This window comes from Tauraco erythrolophus, chromosome 3 (genome assembly GCF_009769465.1).
Source record: "Tauraco erythrolophus isolate bTauEry1 chromosome 3, bTauEry1.pri, whole genome shotgun sequence".
Taxonomy (NCBI): Eukaryota; Metazoa; Chordata; class Aves; order Musophagiformes; family Musophagidae; genus Tauraco; species Tauraco erythrolophus.
The window spans coordinates 32,031,582-32,053,102 of NC_141467.1; the positions used below are offsets into that span (position 1 = coordinate 32,031,582).

Consider the following 21,521-nt stretch of genomic DNA (forward strand, 5'->3'; position numbering starts at 1 on the left):
ATGCGCTGTGATGCAGGACAGAGCTGCCTGTCTCCCTGTCTTGTCATATTGCTTATTTTGATTAGCTGCAATGGCATGAAAGTATAGATTTTTAATATACTTTTATTGCCTTTTAGATAGATGACTTACTGGCAGTGTTTTGGGGCATTTTCTTCCTGAATTTTTATGATTACGCCTTTTTTGATGACTATGCTTTTTAAATTTTTATTGGGGAATAATGGCTGAATTTCTATAGAGATAGATGACAAATTCTATTAGGTGCAATACCGAAAATGTTCATTTGGTTGCAGAAGGCTTTTTTTTCCAGAAAATAAAAAAACAACAAAAAACCCAATACAAACACTGTTATGATTCTTGTCATCTCCTATTCTGCTCTTATAAAAGTCTCACGCTTTTTTAAAGCAGGATCCAAAATAAAACAAGCTGAGGATGTCAGCTCTTTTAAAGTAATCTATATAAGTTACATGGTAGAAATCTATTTCCTTACTCCCTAACAATGAAGAACACAGAGTACAATAGTAATTATTCTAGAAACAGCTACGCTTCCCACTTGCACAAAGAGTGCCATTAAAAGCAGGCAAATAAACTCAAAACATACATATTCTTCAATAAGACATATTTTATAAAACAGCAGGAGTTACCTAAAACAACCCCCTAAAAGCAATAACCAACTACCTAAGTTGTATATTTCTTCATGATGTAAACTAATGGCAAGAAGTGTACTTTCAGCACATGCTATTCTGAACTGTCAGGGGGATACCTTATTTAGAGATTCAGTTCACTTTCTCACCCCTACTCAGAAGCCCCAACATTCCATTCTACTTTTTCTTTTTGCCCTTAAAAATTACACTAAAACTACTTTAAAAAGTATTTTATTACTCCAACAGCAGTAAGTACCTGCTGTAAAACAATGTACACATTCCCATCAAGTTTTTATAAATTCTCACAAGCCATTACGCCCTATTTAATTTAATTTGAATTTTAACCATGTCCTTGCACTTAGTTCCACCTTACTATCTTACCATACCATCTTACTAATAATCGCTTTTGAGATTCCATCTTCTGTATCTTAATTAAAACTGTGGACTTATATAGCTGCACTAATTTAACTACAGGACGGTGAGAATTGGGGCATCTGGGAGAAAAAGAATTGAGTGTTCAACACTTGACTGTCCAAGTATCTTGTGTTTTAAAAGTGAGGTGTTTTCTTTAAATGTTACAGATGACCCTCAGAAAATGACATCACATTGAAGTCATCAAAATGGCACAGGCCTAATCAAAATGAAAACTATGAAGTGCATCACACAACATCTGAAAGAAAGATTATTCTACCTGTATCGGACATGCTCGATTGTGTCATATGTCATCTTGCTGCTGATATTCTGACTATGAGGGTTGCCTAGGAGACAACAGAGATATAGAAGTTAATCATTAATCACAATTTTGGTATTAATTTTTTCTTTTATCAAAGTATTACACCAAGCCAGTCTGAAAAGATGGCAAAGATTTAATGTATACTTCACAGCAATGCCCTGAAGCTCCTTAGAGCAGTTAGTCAACAGAAGGGACACAGAAGAAAGCAATTATGACAGACCTTGAAACTTCAGCTGGATCTCTAATTAGTACTTAGGCAGTTCCCTTAAAAAATGCAACTGCATATGCACAAATGTAAAAAAAACACTATAGATATATGTACATTCATAAATGTATTTGCACACTAGCTAAGAAGCAATTTAGAAGAGACAGTATCTGGAGGTAGTAGACATTCATGATTGGACACCAGGACTAACCCTGTTTTTTTACTGTCTGAAATTCAAGTAGCTCATGAAAATACAAATTTTAGTGCAAAATTAGTAGCCACCTTAGCACAGCTCAGCACAGGCATGTATTAACAATTAAGACAGCACATAAGAATGGCATGAATTTATCTTCTTGAGCAAAAAAGATTACAGCAATATCCACACAGGCACAGCACACTTTCCTATTAGTAGATGCTTAAAGAACATCCCTAAACAGTTTGGAAAGAGAACAGGAAATTGCTATATTAATACAGTTTTTGCAGTAGGCTGCAATATTAGGTATTCTCTTTTTAAAATTTCAAAATCATCCTGCTGAAAGTTACTGAGTGAAGGTGTTACAAAGAAGAATAAATTTAGAGCTCAAACCCAAAATCTAATACCTAGACTTTTCATGTCTGATGTTGCATTCCCGTAATTTCCAATTCAAATATTCTCAATTTAGAAGTGAGAATCTCTCTTACTTACATTCCTTTCCCTCATTTACACATGCAACAGCTAAACTGCAATTCTTTGGGTCTGTGGATTATCAACCAAGAAAATAAAAAAGCTGCAAGTCAAACTCCCCCTTCACTCACATCTGTGTCTGTTAAATGAACTCTTTTTATACAGCAGTTACTGCCCTCAGAGTATCAGAGATGTAACTGAAAAAAAAGAGGTTTGACCATACTGGAGCTCTCGTTATCATTTGAGATGAAAGCAGTATTAAAAAAGATACAATATGTTCTCCCATAGCATTATAGGTACTATGCAAATCTGCTCCAAACTGGCAGAACTACTATTTCTATTCACAAGCACTCAATTGATTCACAAATTTAATTTTTTTTCTCCCACAGATGGTACTTATGATAAGGGTTGAGCCCAATGCTGTTTGAAATAACTAAGATCAGAGTGCATACATTTCACTTTACAATGGCTGTAGTGACAGAACATTAATTTTAATATCACTGACATGCACTTGAACAGGAGATTTTGAATGTAATCAAATCAACGTATCTTTTTATAACAGAAAAAAAAAACAACTACCCCTACCGAGAACAACATCCATTTCACAGTGAAACTTAAATCTACGCTCTGGATCCTGGACTCGCCAGCATTCAGGAAACAAAAGAGGAGGAAATGAGACGTATAATGGCATGTTGAAAATGAAAACTACCCAGAACTCTCAAGTGGCTTGCCCAGGTGGTAAGCACAAGTGTGCCAGTGCTTGAGTGAACAGTTTTCTTCTATAGCAGTGGTACCCAGTTCCCAAGTGAGGAATCGCTTTGCTCTGCGTATTGGGGAGCACAAGAAAGACACAAAACTAGCAAAAATGACACACAGCCCACAGATAGTACCACACAATGAGAAATTTTGATTACTTCAGTGGGACTACTCCCAGCATATGTAGATAATACTGTACAGTATATTTTTTTTATGGTAAATTGTCTCATACAGTCACAATATTTCCCAATCAATGGATGCTACTGCCTTTGTAAAAAGGCACATTCCGCAAGTGGTTCTCAGCTAGATAATAATGTTCAAAAGAGAAGAAAGATTTAAGTAGAGGATCTGAGGACGAAGCACTTGTGGGTGGTGTTGAAGTGCCCATGTCCACAGTTGCAATAGCTAAATCTCCACTCAAATATTGCACATTTCTGTAGACATTTTTACTCACACTCTTAAGTGCAAGATTTCTTTGGTGATACACATCCTTTTTTCTGAGTATGCACCTAAGTATAATAGTCTGGGAGAGGTATAGCACCTGTTCCCTGCTTAAATTCACTTGGGATCTTTGAGCTAAGATTTCTTCTAAATAAAATGCTTATACTGAGCCACAGTATAAGCTACCTGTGACGAATCTCACTGAGAAGGGAGGTGGTTCTGGATTCTGGTCCTTGCATAAGAAGGTGTTTTTGCACCTTGTGCGGGAAAAAAAAAAGACTGAACAGTGCTCAGAGCTACATTTTATTTGTTTATCACCAGCATGGTGTCCTAACCCCTGGGCAACAGTGTCATGCTCCCTTTGACTTATCTTCTTCACCAACACAGACACATCCTTGACCACCAAAGAACAAAGCTAGGAGTGACACAAAGGGACTATGACTCCGTTGTAACATCACCAGTCTTCCAACTACTCTATAGCAGTGTTAAAAAACCCACAGAAGTACTCTTCCAACAACTCAAGAGGCACAGTTTTTATCTATTTAGATGGTAATTTGAGAAGACTAATGGGAACGCCATTTTGCACTTACCATAAACGTTGTTTCTGAGGTCGTCAGTAAAAGCTTCAAGTAGACTCTCTGGGAAAAGTGCTGAACCGGCATGGTCAAGGTAAGTAATCCCTAAAATAAAATTACTGGATTCAATTTTTTAAATATTTAATTTCATTTTCTCTCGCAGACTACATTCTGAAGTGCACCATTTAAACACCCTAGTGCAATACATCACACAAAAAGTCAAATTCCCTAAACTTCCTGGGGTATATTTCTCTGCCTTAGAGGTCTCTACAGCTCTTGAAAAACACTTCTCAAATACGTTCCAATAGTCAGACAATATTCACAGCAATCCATCTTTCATTCACTAACAGAAAAAAAAACGAGGATACAATAGAAGTCCAATATTTTGATTGCATCTTTACAATTTTTAATTAAAACTAAAATATTTTAAGAGGTTCTTCCTTTCATGCGTAGATTACATATTCTTTGAAAGAGAAAATCTTCTTGTTCTCGCTGTACAAGACTGAGCAAGCTGGTGTCTTCAGTCACGGTTACTCCTAGGCACTACTTATTATGAAAACTATTACCACAACTGCAATTATTATTAATAATAGCAACAACGATAGTAGTTTTTCCTCCTTGCTGACAGATGAAGCAACTCTCTCATGAACTGACAAGGCCTAAATCATGCTTGAAGCCAAAAGACAAGACGAGTTTAAGTTTTAATGTATTTAAACATTTCTTGCCACTCTGCTGCACTTAACATTCAATTCATTTTTAAAATCTCCTTTTATATTATTAAGCTACTGCAAAACTTTTAAATAAAAGCTTATTGGAAACGAAGGCTTTTTCATGTTTGGCCATTTTAGATTTCTTAATCTTCAGTAATTATTCTTCCATTTCTCCAGTGTGTTTCATGCCCTGTATTAGTTTTTTCATTTCACTTACCTTAAGTATTTCAACCTATTTCAAATTTTAATAATGATGAATATGATTACGGTTAGAATTTATTAAGTACTTTAAAGGCCTTCCCTTTCCACAGGGATTCAAAACTGAGTTAAGCTTTAAACGAGAAGTCTTGACACTTGGAAATATATATAATTATATACTATGTTGTTATAGCAGTGATTCGGTAGGTAAAGATGTGAGGCAGTGCTAAGGATAAAAGCAATCTGGACACTCGTCCTTTCTCTTATTTTTGAAAGAGAAAAGTTCTCCCCTGCCTTAAGATTTCCCACTTACGGTGTCTAGCAAAAGCAGAATTTTTAATGATGGCTTGAAGTTAGTCAAGAAAAAGTGTTTTGAGGTGATTTGAGAGGAGGAGAATGGAAAAAAATAGATGGATTTATTAGATGTACAGACTTTTTAGGTTTTTACTTTTTTTTTTTTTTTTAATCCTATAAAGTTTCTCCCAAGCAGTATTATGCAGCACATAGGGGCATACGGGGTCAAAATACATATGAGGTTCCATTTGGCCCAATTTCTGACAGGAGAGGGTACAGTCGCTCAGCTCACCTCTGAAACACAGAGGGTTTGGAGGGCAGGAGGCACGCTGCATCATGGAGGGAGACATTGCTTCAGCTAGTGAGGAGACGCCAGCGAGGGGACACCAGTGATGGGACACCAGCGAGGGGACACCAGCGAGGGGATGGCCCACCAAGGGAACTCCGGCGAGGGGACGTCAGCGAGGGGACACCAGCGAGGGGATGCCGACAGATAACCGCCAGTTTTGGCTTCTTCCAGCCCTGAGGAGGCTGACCACACCAAAGTGATAACACAACCCTACAGCACAAGCAAAAACCAGGCAACCACTGAGGTTCCTCAAAGAGAAACCACCCATTGTCAAGAGGAAGGGAACTTTCTGTTCCGACGGACGCTCCTGTGAGGCAATGTGGACTAATAGGTCTCTAGGTACAGGCCCCCTAAGTGGTTTTTTGAATTTGACTCATTACGTAGCTAATTACAAAGTACAATATTGCAATTTTATGAAATCAAGGTAAAAAAATCAGCTGGTCATTTTTTAAATTCTTCCTCTGGGTATATTACTTTGAAAATGTAGGACGACATTTGGCTGAGGAAGGAAAACTTATTAATGCTTAAACTTTTATTTTATCTTTAATGCTGTTCTTTAACAGAAAAGAGAGAACAGCATTTAATACTCTATCGACTGCCCCAAAAAAGAAATAGGCTCTCTCGTCATTTGAGACTGCATTGAAACAAATATCTTTTCTGCTATTGCACTTTTATGCTGTAGGTTTTTTCTTCCTGTCTTATTTCAATAAAACTGTATTTTTAGAGGAAAGAAAAAAAAAATAGTGGCACATGCATAACACCAGCAAAGAAAAGAACATTAATAACTTTCATTGTGCTTTACCCCTGGTTTAATAACATTTTCTATTTTAACTTTATTGAATGCACATTAACCAAAGAGATTTGTCAGTATATACAGAACAATACAATTCCCCCTGTTTTACTGGGGTATTTAGTATATAGGCTGTCAGCACTTTGAAATTATACTGTTTATGGAAAGTAACAGGAGAAAGAAAATATAGTATGATCAACCAAAAGAAAATTAAAAGGCAATATCTATCAGAACATGGCTTCATTGCTTGGGGAAAATGTAAAATTAACTTTTAGTTTAATTTACATACTATTATGTTTGGAATGTGTAACTGACTTCATTGATCTAATAATATACCAACTATTTGATAAAATCACATTTCAGTAGTTTTTTCCACAAGAGTATCAAAAACCATTCAGTGTGTCAGCATTAGTTATGGAAAGTTATTCAGCAAGAGTATCAGTTCATAAGGTGTAATATTCTTGCTAATTCACATGCTAATATTCTCGCAGATTAATTTTACATTGGAAACTCTTTGGGAACTAATGTGGGCCAGTATGTCCTGCTGAAAAAAGCCCCAGCCCAAATCTCTGTGATTATTCTGTGCTGCAATTCACCTCTTGATAAAGCATCTGCCGTCTCTGTGTGCCTGCCTTGGCTCTGTGTAAAACTTCATGAGTGCACAGGAACATACAGCCTCAGAAACACCAGGGGACCATTCAATTTAACAGAACATTCCTATCTTTTAAATGAAAAAAGATAACGATAATTTAATTTGGAGCATTCCAAAATTAGAGTTTAAGAGCAGGGGAGAACACCAAATTATGCATAGCCTGACCACCTGCAAAACACACAAGGCAAAAGGAAACTACCCAGATTAACCTTCTGGAGCCAAAATACCTGTTTCTGAAAAAAGCACGCTTTCTGAAAAGGTGATTCCCGCTAACTTCGGAGAAAGTTAAAGACATCATGTGATGAAATGAGAGTAGAATGAGGAGGTTATGTCTTTATTAAATCTTTTAGTAATTATTAGGCCATGTATACGACTATCACCCAGAGCACAGTCTAGAGGGAGAGGAACACAGAGAGACTATGGATACACTCCCTACAATGGCCTGCTGGCACATGGAGAGTAAGCTTTTTCCTCTTTCACATCCCATCCGTAAATCCATGCCTGGTCACTCAGTTCCTACCTGGCTCAATTATTACTTACTTTGGTATTATGCAATTGTCTCTTTTAATCACTGAAATTGCTCTTGGTGCTATACATTTCTGAACGTTGACTGAGTTTTACTTCCAAAAATAACCAATTTACCTACACTGCATGTGGCTGCCCCACATCCACCTCCCTAACCTTCTGCCACCCCGTGATTCTGCCACAGTGACCAAATACCAAGCTGACCTGTGCTGTGGCTTCAACAGCTTATTTCTCACAGCTCCTGCACTTCCTGCACTCCAGCTGATTACAGGCTGCCAGTTACATTGCCAAAAGTTGCATAATGAAGAATGAAATGTGTAGTTACGAGGCAGCAACTGTACAGAGTCGTGCATTTTGATTGGCAGAGATAATTGCAATTCAGTGGGATTATATACACAGTATTACTTGGAAAGTAGATACAGCCAATGCCCCGGGGAGACAGCATATATCTTAAGTACAGCAATATTAACAAAACCAGTATGAAACAGATTATACGAAAACAAGCTGAAGGGAAAATAAAGCATTATCTGTCAAAAGATAAATATGAGAGATTTTCATAAACAAAAACAAAAGCGAGAGAAAACTGGAACAAGCAAGTGACAAAATAGGGAGAAGAGGGCTCTACAGAGGTTGCAGATAAGTGTGGTATCATTTGGACACAGTGAGGTATTAGCAGGTAGTATCACATCAGGTATGTCAGGTTACTGTAGTCATCTAAGTCAGGTGCCCTTTAGAGGCAACTCCCTCTCTCCATTGCCTGCAAAAGAATTTAGCTGCCCCCAGGGATGCTCCTATATCAAATGTCAAAAGTAACTTTAATTATGTAATATATATAACTTTTATAAAAGTGTCTGAAATCGCACGATGATACAGGGTATGATACGCCTACACACTGTATAGGTAAAGATCCTGGTTCTGCAAAACCATTAATGAAGCACATTAAATGCAAAAAAAAAAAAAAAATCCTACCAATATAGAATCATAGAATCATAGAATCGTTAGGGCTGGAAGGGACCTTCAAAGGTCATCTAGTCCAACCCCCCTGCAAGGAACAGGGATATCTCCAACTAGATCAGGTTGCTCAGGGCCTCATCCAACCTGGCCTTGAACGTCTCCAGGGATGGAGCATCCACCACCTCTCTGGGCAACCTGTTCCAGTGTTCTACAACTCTCATGGTAAAAAATTTTTTCCTAATATCCAACCTGAATCTACCTCCCTCTATTTTAAAACCATTACCCCTTGTCCTATCACAACAGGCCCTCTTGAACAGCCTCTCCCCATCTTTCTTGTAGGCCCCCTTGAGGTACTGGAAGACCGCTATAAGGTCACCCCGGAGCCTCCTCTTCTCCAGGCTGAACAGCCCCAACTCTTTCAGCCTGTCCTCATAGGAAAGGTGCTCCAGCCCTCTTATCATCTTCGTGGCCCTCCTCTGGACCCTCTCCAACTGGTCCATGTCCTTCTTATGTTGGGGACTCCAGAACTGGACGCAATACTCCAAGTGAGGTCTCACGAGGGCAGAGTAGAGGGGGAGAATCACCTCCCTTGACCTGCTGGCCACGCTCCTCTTGATGCAGCCCAGGACGCGGTTGGCCTTCTGGGCCGCAAGAGCACATTGCCGGCTCATATTGAGCTTCTCGTCCACCAGTACTCCCAAGTCCTTCTCCTCAGGGCTGCTCACGATCCATTCTCCGCCCAGTCTGTATTTGTGCCTGGGATTGCCATGACCCAGATGTAGGACCTTGCACTTGGCCTGGTTAAACTTCATGAGGTTGGTACAGGCCCACCTCTCCAGCCTGTCGAGGTCCCTCTGGATGGCATCCCTCCCTTCCAGCGTGTCGACGGCACCACACAGCTTGGTGTCATCGGCGAACTTGCTGAGGGTGCACTCCATGCCACTGTCCACGTCACCGACAAAGATGTTGAAGAGGGCCGGGCCCAACACGGACCCCTGAGGGACGCCACTCGTGACCGGTCTCCACATGGACATCGAGCCGTTAATATGGCTTGAGATTTGTTTTTTTCTGGTTATTTTCTGGATAAAGCATTTAGTGACTAGTGTTATCTGTACCTTCAGTTCCTGTTTGGCATCAATTTAGACAAAAGCTACCAAAACTACAGTATGTTTTCTGAATAACAATGTGCCTCTCACCTAAACACTCCAGCTCTGCTAGACAAGGTAATATTTGTTTCCCTTAGGTCCAACGAGCTCTTCAAAAGACCACAAAAGCATAGTGCTTGATGGACAAGGCTGTAGATGCCCAAAGCCTGAATAGTTACCATGCAGTTAAAGGAGACACTGTTCCTCAGCATGATGTAACTTAATTGCTATAGGCCCAGTGAAGTAACACAGCAGTCAGCCTGCAGCCACGGGGCACATTCTGCTTCCCACTGCCAGTCCACTGACTTCATCAATTCAAGTAATCACAGCTCCACCCAACTGCCAAATGCTGACCCACACTGGACTGTGAGCAACCAGGATAATGGTATCAATATTTCAAGGGCTGCTAAGAAGTTACTGAGTTCTGTGGGAAACTGGTGTTTAATTAAGTATTTTAATGTTTGACTTGACAGACTGATTACAAAAAGCAAAGCATGAAATGTGCAATTACATTTATCCATAATAAGTTCCCATTATTTTTCTCCATGTGCTATTGGCTTGCATTATTTGCTCTCATTGGGTTATTACCTACAGCAAAGCAGACAGAACATTAAAACAGTTTACAGTTAATACCATGCAGCCTCTTTGCTTGCTGTACTCCTCAGCAGGGGCCATACCGACTCCACAAAAGCTATTTAGGTGGGCAGGGTCACTCCAGTAAACACTGTCACTATTCTATGTACACAAGCCCCTACTTGCAGCTTAGAGTTTACAGCTTGCTGGTATTGAGGTCTATGTGAGCACTAAGAAAGCAAGGATTTCACATTTGTTAAGAAGTTACATCCAACCCTATGAAATGTATCTTCCACATCTGCAGAAAAAAAAAATAAAAATTGCTTGCCATCAAATTTCATCATTTGCCAGATCCTGTGCTAAATGAGACTGCAGTAAAGGGATCCATCAGCACCCACCTTCGTCTATGTGGCCCACCAGTAAGACACAGCTTTATTCAGTGCTTACTTTTTGCTCACTAGGGCGTGATTAAGTATCAACTGCAGTCAGTGATTTTATTTCCACAGACGCCTTTAAGGGGTTATGTTCCAGAACAGCTGAAGCCTTACTCGTGGCATGAATCACAGGCAGCCCAGCCACATGCGAATAACATACTGCAGCTGACCGTCTCGTCATCTTTGAATGAAATATAAATCACAAGTGATTCATATTTATGCAAGTCTTCAAACAGCTGTAGCTCACCCAAACCGAAACTAGCTTTCACATCTCCCTATCAAACATACTATCATATTTCAGCCTCTTTTTTTTTTTTCTCTCTCTGATGCAATTGATCAAATGAAAGAAGAGTTGAAAGAGAACATATTCCTCATTCTTCTATTACTGGAAAATACTTTTGTCGGTTTTGTTGAAATTTGCAGAGAAACAGTCACTTTTGCATAGGAAAGAGGGATTCAGAATTTCCACTGGAGATGAAAAGACGATGGTAAAAAGCAATGTTTAAGGAATCTTAATAGCAATAGTTTATAATAGCAGCCATTAGCTAAACATTCTAGTAGCATTCTCCTGCTCTACTTCTCTTTCCCAAAAAACAGCCACCAGCTTACAACAACATGTCAAGATAATGTTTGAAAGTGACTTTTCTAGTCAGTTCTATTTCTTGCTCTGTGGCCTGAATTAATTGGACTCATATAAAATCTAGGACAAATTAGCGATTCCAAATATTCCCTGCAAAATATATCAAACGAAACATGCAGTGACATACAGAAGAAGGCCTGTTAATTATTTTATCGGTTTCCAAAGACAAACTAAGAGAAGACAAACTAAGTTCAAAATAACAGAAAACGAAAAAGTAACCCTTTTCTTCTCTCATTTTCCTTAAAGTTCATTTTGTTACACAGAAATACTCAAATCACTAAGAGCTTCCGGGAGCTAGAGCCTCGGGTTGAACGTGCAACCATAGCAATAATTAAATACCTGCATGAGAACTGGTACATGCAACAAACAGTGAGTGACAGCAAAAATCGGTTATCCCAACTGTTCAGGCCCTAGAGAAGTACTTCCCGGCTGGCATTTCTTCTCCATGACAAGGCGATGTGTAATGCCTCGTTTGGCAAATGCAACGGTACCTCCCTCTGCTGGCTTTTTCCAGCAAAGAGAAGAGGCTGCTACTGCAAACCGGTAAAAAAGTTATGCTCCAGTGGAAGTTCTTCACACGAGGTTCCCCACAGACAGTTACAGTCCTCGGTTTATTTATACAAACAATCTGTTGCCAGGAACAGATAGTGAGGATCAACTTCAGGAACATAAGCATAAGAGAAACATAAGTTTTCCTTCAGCATAAATCAGAACTATCTTTCAGAGACAAACACATAAAACCAAATAATTATGTTACCAAGAGGAACTGTATGTAAATTTGAAGACTGTGAAATGAAGAAAGTGAGGACTGTTGGCCAGAACCCCACTCTCGTAAGATGAGAGGTCTGAGAAGATTCTCCTGGCCCACACTACTACTAGTCCTTTGCTACAACAGGTGACTACATTTATCGACCCAGCTACCCCCATCTGAAAAATTGGTAGGTTATTAGTCTACGTTGCTCAAACCAGAACAGTGCTTCAGAATCACATCCTCCCAGTAAGAAACTACATCTTAACCTCTAGACTATTTTTTTTCATAGTCAGTGTATTCTCGTATTTCCCATGTCAGCATCTTTTTGCTTTAATAACTGTCTTCACCCATCGGCTTCCACAGGTATTTCTCCCTTGACAAACCAGTTGCACCTCTCCACCTGATCTGGCTAGAAATGTCATCTTCCTTTATTTCTAATGCATAATAAACCTGATAACCCATTCCAGTCCCAGTGACACCTCTTCCAGTGGGAAGTGCTTTCTCTGGGTGGGAGGGAGTGTTGGAAAGCATGGGGTGGGGGAGCAGAACACATATCCCATAAAAAGATCTCAAAACTTTGGAAAGCTAATTTTCCCAAACTTTACAGGAAAAATAGCTTCTCAGACCAATACGTCCATATCTCTTGGCTTACACTGCTAACTGTTACTCCTTAGCTGATTTCCACTCCCAATTGTTCTAGTAGTCAGAAAAAAAAAAAAACCCACAAAAAAAACCCCAGAATTATAAAACCAGGGAAAGGCTTAATGCTTGAAAAGTCCATGTATAATGCTCGACCAAGATCTCCTGTACCACCTTTTCACCAGCAGCCAGTCACCAACATAAATTGAAACAACAAACAGGAGACAGCAACACTTTTTCAGTGTGCTTTCTACAGTGGGAAAAAATGTTAAGTATAGGAGTTTCAGTATTGCTTCTGAGTAACTACTTAAGATTTAATATCATGTATGGTGGGAATTTCATTTTAATAAGACATAGAAATACTAAGATTTTATTAGGGAGATAGGAGGTAAGCATGAAAAACTATGTATGAGCTTTTCTAGTGCATATTTATCAGGTTAATCTAAACATTTTTCCATCGTAAAATCTTTCGGCACTGATTCCCCACAGAGCAAGCCAGTTTAACTTTTACTTTATAGTAATTTGATCCAAGCTGCTACCTCAAGTGAAACTCATTCAGCTACAAACAGACCAATCTAAATGGTAAGATTATGCTCAATTGCTTTACCTTTACTGAAGTTCACAGACTTCATTAGATGCACAGACATCAATAATACAATTCATTCAAAAAATTTATTTCTTATTTTTGGATTTTTCTGAAATGAGAATTATTTTGTAAAATTTTTCAGGACTGACTGGCACTTCCTAATATCTCCACAAACAATGTAATACTTCAATACAAAAAGCATCACCTAATTGGAAAACAAGACTTTTCCCACTCAAAAAAAAAAAAAAAAGAAACAAACAGGCTCCTGTCAATAATTTAAAAGGAATGTACTTATACAATGGCATAAATGTTCTGTTAATACCTTACTATATTTGGCCTAACTTCATTTCTACAGCTTATTTTCCATTTATTAGAGGTTTTCCCAAGCATAGATTGAAAGTCTTCAACAGCTGTTTCCAGGAATATACTAGGAATGAAAAAGTACAGTTATCAAAAAATAATGTTATAGTAAACCACAGTTTTTAATTCTGAAACAATATGACAACTGCAGAGTATGGTTAATTAATTCAGATAAAAGTAATAAAATACCGCTTCCTAATGACTAGGCCTGAACGCAGCAGTATGTGAGAGAAATCCTTCCTAACACAGGCCTGCTTCTAATAGGAATAACAGCATGCAGCTTCCAGATATTCTATTTTTTTAACTTCACTGACATCTGGTATGTTACGGCTTATTAAAAGAAAACTAAAAATCACTTGAGCTGTTGACACAAGCACATAGTTTATGGCCCTCTTTCTAAGAGACTGTTACTGTGTGACACAGCTTTTGGAGGTTTGGTCATGAATTCAACTCTAACTTTGGACAGCTAAAATCCACTGCTGGTTACTGCCAGACTGCTGTTTAGAAGGAGGAGTTGGTGGCTCTTCCAGAGACATTACCTTGCATTGGGTACAGACATTATGATTTTAGAGGTCTGGTTCTCTGACCCCTGAAGGGCTACAGCAGGACAAAAGAAGCCTTTTCCAAAGCCTAGTGAGTAAAAAGGAACCCAAGTGAAGCCTGATTGAGTTCCCAGCTGTAGTACAATGAATAACCAGAGCAGAACTTTGCCTTCAGGTCGCAGAGACGTCACCTTTGCGGAAGAAAAGCAGGCTCCATTTAAACATGAGAACTTGCATCAAGGTCTGATTCAGAGCCTTTGAAGCAATTATGAGGCTTTGCTGAACTCTGTATTTAAACCATTAACAAATACGCTACAATCAGCACTTCCTAAACATACTGCACTGATTACCTTTTTGGTTCAAAGCCAAGATAAAGAGCTGGGTTATGATCTGCACAAAAGCTTAAATGACCTTTGAAACAAGCGAAATTTTTCTTTCTTGAATAAGATATGCTGGGCTGCTCATACTGCTATCTGCTCATATGGTGTCTCCAGGATATCTTCAGTCTCTGGGGTATGTATAATCTCTCTAGAAGTCCAGGTATCAATTTTAAAAGTACAACATTTTTAATAATCCATCAACAAAAGTAGTAGGAGGGCTACAATAACAGAGGCAACAGCAAGACAATCTCAAAATGACATAAATCAGATTACTAGAGCCAGTTACATCAAACAAAGAACTGCTCCAGAATTGTATTCAAGACATCCAGGTGATTGTTTCCCCTAAGCACATATTATACACCTTTATTTACAAATATGCACAAATATGCCTGTGTATGCAGTACTGAGATGGGTATATGAATATATGTACGTAAGTATCCCCTTAAGAGGATAATTAGTGTTTTCATGTTGCTTTTTGTAAAAGAACATGAGGAATAGCAGATGTGAATCTGGAAACTCTCTTCCCTTACAGGTCTTTTCCACCTTCTCTTCTCTATTGCTTCTCTAACTGCACATTTTGGTATTTTTGGCTAACAGATAACCTAGAAGTCATCATCCCTGCTTTCAGGCTCATTTAATCAAAATTAGGGTCTATAGAGCAGCATCAACACTCAACAAAAACAATAACAACTTTGGTAACCTACCAAAGTTGGAAGCTTTTGTCAGGGCTTCTTTTGTTAAAGAAAGGAAAGATACTTCACCTTAAGCGTCCCCCTCCCCCAGACAGACCAACAAAAGGGTATTTAAAACATCTACGTTAACCATAGCTACTGGTGGATAGCTTTGAAGAGAGTTAGGCACACTCTGCTAACTCAAATGAAGTTGCATTCACTAGAGAATTTCAATACAGGGGACTGATATCTAATGCTGTTCAGCTCAATGCAAGTCCATTCAGTCAATTACCCTTCTCCTTTGCAACTTTACTTGGTTTATTGGGGTGCCTAATAAAAATAGGATTTGAGGCACCTGTGAAGTTAATCTGATTTATGCTAGTATACACTAAGAGAACACAAATATTTAAGCATCTTGAACCCAATAATAGACTGACACTACTGATGAAAATACATTAATTATTTGGTAACAATCTTTCAGTGGATACTTTTGCTTACAAAAATGAGTTTCACAGTTGCTCCTCTTTTTTTTTTACGGACTCTGCAATAAAGCAATTACAACTTTATCCCAATTTTATAAGCATACACCTAAATAATATTTTGCTGCGTTTAACTAAATCATGGTACAATTCCTCTCAATTCAAGGGCTTCTTTCAATACTAATGACATTAGACATGAAAGAGAATTATAATTTCACCATAAGTTATTCAAAGTGCTAAATACAACTGGCCTCATTAACATTAGACTAGCACTAAGAATGAATAAAAGACAATGCACAGAAAAACAAATATTCCACAGTTTCCCTAATCTCTGAACTCAGCTTAAAATCACAATTCTGCCATGACACCAGCTATTGCGTTTTGCCTCAATGGAGCTAAGAAAACATTATGCACTTAAAAACCAAAGTCTTCCCCCACAAAATGTACAGTCTTGCCTTACTTGGATAAATTACAAGATCAGGCACAACATTCAGACAACATATTTTACTCAGCTTATGACACAAGATATCAGAAAATTCTATCTAGATTAAAATACACATAGCATGCTCTGCCTCCAGTACGGGCTACAGGATTGGATCCTGAATATGAGTACCAATTCCATATCTGGAGTCTCCATAAGTATCAGAAACACACTGAAATGCTGGAGTTGCTGGAGTTCCCTACCCACGCTAAAGCCTGGTCCTTCTTTATAGACCACTACTACCGATGCTGTACAAACCATAGATCACTGAATGCACCTCTTCCTTACGTGGGCAAAGGATGTCAGGTGGCAAGCTGAGAGGTACGCAAGCTAAGAAATTCAGGAATTGATTCAGGAATCTGAACTGATTACAGAATTACCTTCTATAACATGAAGCAAGGATGGACAGGAATTTTAAGGGAGGTGAACATGATTTATGACAATGAATGATCAAATTAATAAGAGTATCATAAATGGAAAAGTAATAATAGTAATTTGCTAATATTTCAGAGCTATTTTTTGTGCTGTTAATTTTCAAATACTTCCTCGGACTTACTAGTCTAAAACTATAACTAGAGGTAACATGACAAAATATTATTGAGTTTCTGTAATGAGCTCTTATTATATCCTGAAAATGTCTAAATATCTGCTTGCGGGCATAATATTACCATATTCCTCCAAAGCAAGTATGTTGAAGGCAACAATAGTAGGTTTGGTTCTTATCACTTGCATTTTAAAGCTACTTACTTGTCATTAAGATGAAATTCATTTGTAATTCCCGTTTATTTTTAGTATAACTGCAAGAACACTTTTCACCAAAAGGATTACCCAGGAGATATAAAAATGAAACACCTAAACATATCAAAACCACCTTCTAAAACAGTTAGTAAAGGTTGCCAGTGGAACACAGAAAGACCGAGGTATGTGCGAGAGGTTTGGAAAATGTAAGGGAAAAGATTATATACCTAAGCAAAGGAAGCACAAAATTAAATGTTTTAATAAAAACTTAAATTTTGAAATTAGTATGTTAGGGTGCCCTCATTTGTATCCTTAGTTACAGTTACCTCAAGAAGGACCCAATTTTCAAAGAATTGTAGGACCATATCCACTATAAGTCTGGTTAAGTCAGATGTCTCAATCTGCCCCACCACCTTTCAAATTAGAGTATCCAAAATTCAAACAATTAAGGGGGGGAAAAATATTGGTCAAAATATTCAGACAAAACGATAACTCAAAGAACGCATCTAACCCAGTGCATACAACAATTGTTTCTAAATGTTTCATTCCAGATCCGTTTAGTTCTAAAAACCGCTCTCCAAATTTGTGCCATAAATACCAAAATGGGAATGATCCCTATTATGACATGTAGTCACCACCATAGCACAGTTAATGGCTCCCCAGCAGTCAAACTAGAACAAATTCAGGCAATTAGCTGCACAGAACATCATGCAGGTTACATGGGACGTAACTGCTCTGATGAAGTTTGTTTCCAGGCAGACAGTAAGCCTTCCTCAACCTTTTCTATAAATACCAGATATCTGGTACTTTATCTCCACAGAATGTCAGGATAAAGTGATTAAGTGAACCTTATGAGATCAGTCATTGCACAATGTACACAGATGTATTTTTTTTTTCTACAAGAGCAAAGTACGGGCTTCCCTTCTCCAGCTTGTGCTGACACAGGGATATAAGAAAGGCGTTAAGTGTAAACTTTTCCCCATGTCCATCCCATTCTGGTTTTCCTCCCCCCTCTTCAAACTTGAAACACTTATTTCCTTCTGCGAAGGCACTTAGTGTTCTCACAACAGCGGGACTAAAATTCCTGGATTTATAAATATACACCCATTTATGTATATGTATGTATGTATGTATTTCTACATATACCCATTGTAATGACTGTTCAGTGGAGAGACAACAAAAAACAGTCGGTGTTGACAGGAATAGGTTCTTACTCATATGACTTTTTCTCTAGTGTTTCGGATTTTCTTGAATCATATTCCTGTCTAGAAGCTGGGAATCTCAACCAATCTATATCCAGAGGACTAAATTAGGCTACATGGCTGTTTTCTCCTGTGTCATTCCACAAGGAATACATAGTGCAGTGAAGTAGATTGAGTGCACACAACATTGTCCATAGCTCATTCACATTAAGAGCCTAAACAGTAAGGTTTCTCCCTTGCATTCAGCTAGCTCTGGTCTCAAACTACAGCCCCCAAAAAAACACCCAGGGAAACTCAATCTGCAGCCCAAAAAAATGGAGATGCAGAGTTACTACATAGCCCACAAGTCATGTAGATAGATTATTTTTTTTTTAAGTGTAAAAATTAGTATGTTGTCCTAAAGGAAAAAACAAGAGAGCTCCCTTCCACTCCGCCCTCTCATGTCCAGAAGCTCTTTATAACTATCTTATAAATATCAATTTTACTCATTTGAAAAATTCTCATGCTCTTTCAGTACAACCCATGTAAGAACTTAATAATTTTCAAAGCCACAGTAAGTTCCGTAAACATGTAACTTAGGAGGCATTTGAAGAAGTTAGAAGTAGCCAAAGGCAGGTTTTCCCCCTAACTTCGTAATACCCACTCATTCTAAACAGTTCTACATGTAGCACTGAAATACAAAACATGAAGGAGATCATTGTAAATTAACTGCTATTTGATCAGTTCAGTACGCAATCACATTTCCACTACAAGCACGGAAGGACGCGGAAGCAGAAGTGAGTGGTATTAGACGCTGGATGTACCCACAAGGTATCTAGCATTCCGATTTGAAGATCTGATCAGACACTTCTGGAAACACAACAGCTGCAGTGAGATTATTTGGTACTGTTTCCCCCAATTCAGTGGCACTGAAGTTTATCCAGGAAGTGTTGCAGTGTAATCCTCATGACACTTTACAAGTACATCTATCCTTCTCTATACTTGCAGAAATGGGAGAAAAAACACAATTAAAGTTCTGATAGTAACAGCTATTTAATCTCGCAGGAGCTGTCACACCCAGTGATGCAAAGCTCAGAGAATCGACCTAGTGCCTCCAAACAAGCATTACGCACTGTGAACTCTGCAACAGTCCACACATTTAAAGGAACAGAGGTTTTCATATTTATCTTTAAATCGGTAGCTTCAGCTCCCATGAGCTAAAAAGCTAGCTTTGCCTTTCAGTAGAGCTAATCAGGATATAAATGTTCCAATGAAAGCAGCTGTTTTTATATTTTACATTTGCAGGGCACAGAGGGGAAGAGTTCTCCCAATCCTTGAAAAACACCAGATGGAAAGGAAACTCGGTAAAAACAATTCTGGTGTAAACCACTAGAATTCATACTTTTTCATCATTCACAAAGTACTCAACCTCATACTATTTACGGGCTTCTAAGGATAAGCAAGAGGGTGAGTTATAAAAGGGAGACATAGATGGCTTCACCCCTCAGAGAGCATTTCACTGGACTAGACCCACCCTTTAGGCAAGCTGATATTGAAACACAGGGGCTGGAGGAAGGGCTTGTTTTTATACAGCCCACATCTCAAGGAGGGTTCCTGTAGTGCCACAGGAAGGCTCCATCTCCTGTGCCCAGGTCTCTCCTAGCGGGTCGCAATAAGCCAGGGCCATGGTGGTGCACACTAAAAGACAGTCCCGGTTCCACGGCCCTGAGGTGCAGTGACACTTTCCGTGCCCTGTAGATGAGCTTCACTGGGCCTGAACATAAAGCAGCTCCTAACAAAATCACCATTACTTCCTTCCTCACTCCCAGAAGTCTGATTTCAATCCAAGCAGTAGTTTATCACTTTAAATTCTATTCTCCAATCAAAAAATCCTAGGTGTCTAAAGAAATAGAAGATGGAAAGTTTAAAACTAAACTTGATGATGAGCTATGACAGTTACTATTGAAATGGCTTTTTGTGATATGAAAAGGAATATTAAAGAAGCTTACTTTTTGTCCCCAGACATCTGTCTCCTTTCCCCCTTACACCCATTCTCTTCCCTCAGCTCAGTGTTTTACAGACACGGAGAGGCTTTTAAGAATGCAACTGAAGTGAGAATCACCACTCATGATCAACTTTTCTCAAGGAAAATATTTCACAGTATCAAATCTTAAATTGTCGTTATGAACAAAAAAAATCCCAACCCTGCCATAGTTTTTCTCCCTTCCTTCTATATTTCTGCTCTTTGTGAGCTTGGAGAAATACTAAGACAGTTCACTGATCAAACAATAACTGGACAATTAAGAATCCTTAAAACAGAGGGCTTAATTTCATTAATGGAAAAAAAACTGGCATGGACATACGCCTCAGTCAAACAAGAAACAGCTGTAAACAGAATGGAAAGGAGTGTCTTGAGTCCCACTCGCAGGGGCTGCTCTGTCCCAGGAAACAAGGAAAGTCAGCTGTGGTGCAGTTCAGATGTGTTGCTCTTTATTTCCTTATTTTATCTTCAAAATACACCTTTGCAGCCATCGCTTAAAGGTTATTTTTGCATTTTTAATGTCTCTGGCATATAATGTCACGTTACCCAAAACATATCTTACACGGGTTTTAGTTTATTTCTTACGTACTGCAAGTCTTCCAGTTCACTTCTAATGAATTTAAATGGCATATGTTTTTCTTCACTTGTAGTAGTATTAAATTATCTTCTTTTTAGAAGGGCAACCAGTCATCCTGCATTTGTACCATTAGGCTGTCTCGGCAGCACTGCACCTGCCACCAAACATCTATGCTAAGGTGGTTAAGAAGACGATTGTTATCATACTGCTGCACTTCACGACCACCTTCCGTGATACGTTACTTCGCAGACATTCACATTCTTAAGGGAATGCATTTAAAAGCTGTTTTTGTTGATCAAATGTTTCATTTGTTTGTGAACACAAACTCTATGACCAAGTAACAATGGAGTGCAGTAGTCTACCTGCGTTTTTGTCTCTACATCAATTCGGTCAGCTTCCCAGCTAGACAGTAACAGCAAGTTTGTGTGCGGGGGAGTAAGCATCACATCTGCATCTGGCAAAGGCTCCTTTTTAATGCAGTCTTTAATTTTACTCCATTCAGTCCATCAGGTAGGCAGTTCTTGCTAGTTAACTGCTTTTATTTATCTGCTCTTATCCAACCTCAGGAGAAGGTAACATGCTTTATCAAAGCAAATTGTCCATCACAGCTGAGATAACACAGGGTATTAAGAAGAATCTCCCACTCTGCTCACTGGGTTTACGCACTCCTAAATTAATTAGATCTGTAACAAATATTTTCCTAGTGTGGGATGAATTAAAGACGATGACAGATTTTTAAAACGTTGCATACTGCCAGAGCAGCTGAATAACATTTTGTTTTGTGACAATTCTAATTGTTTACATCGAAAGAAATTT

General features: G+C 38.6%; 1 protein-coding gene across 1 annotated transcript in view; it reads right to left on the reverse strand.

Moving 5' to 3' along the window:
- Positions 1-21,521, reverse strand: part of MOCOS (molybdenum cofactor sulfurase) — a 242,093-nt gene that overhangs the window by 209,403 nt on the left and 11,169 nt on the right. The window contains exons 2-3 of the mRNA XM_086609116.1: positions 4,031-4,120; positions 1,333-1,399 (exon numbers count right to left, since the gene is read on the reverse strand). Coding sequence (XP_086465242.1) covers positions 1,333-1,399; positions 4,031-4,120 — 157 coding nt within the window. The remainder of the gene's footprint in view (positions 1-1,332; positions 1,400-4,030; positions 4,121-21,521) is intronic.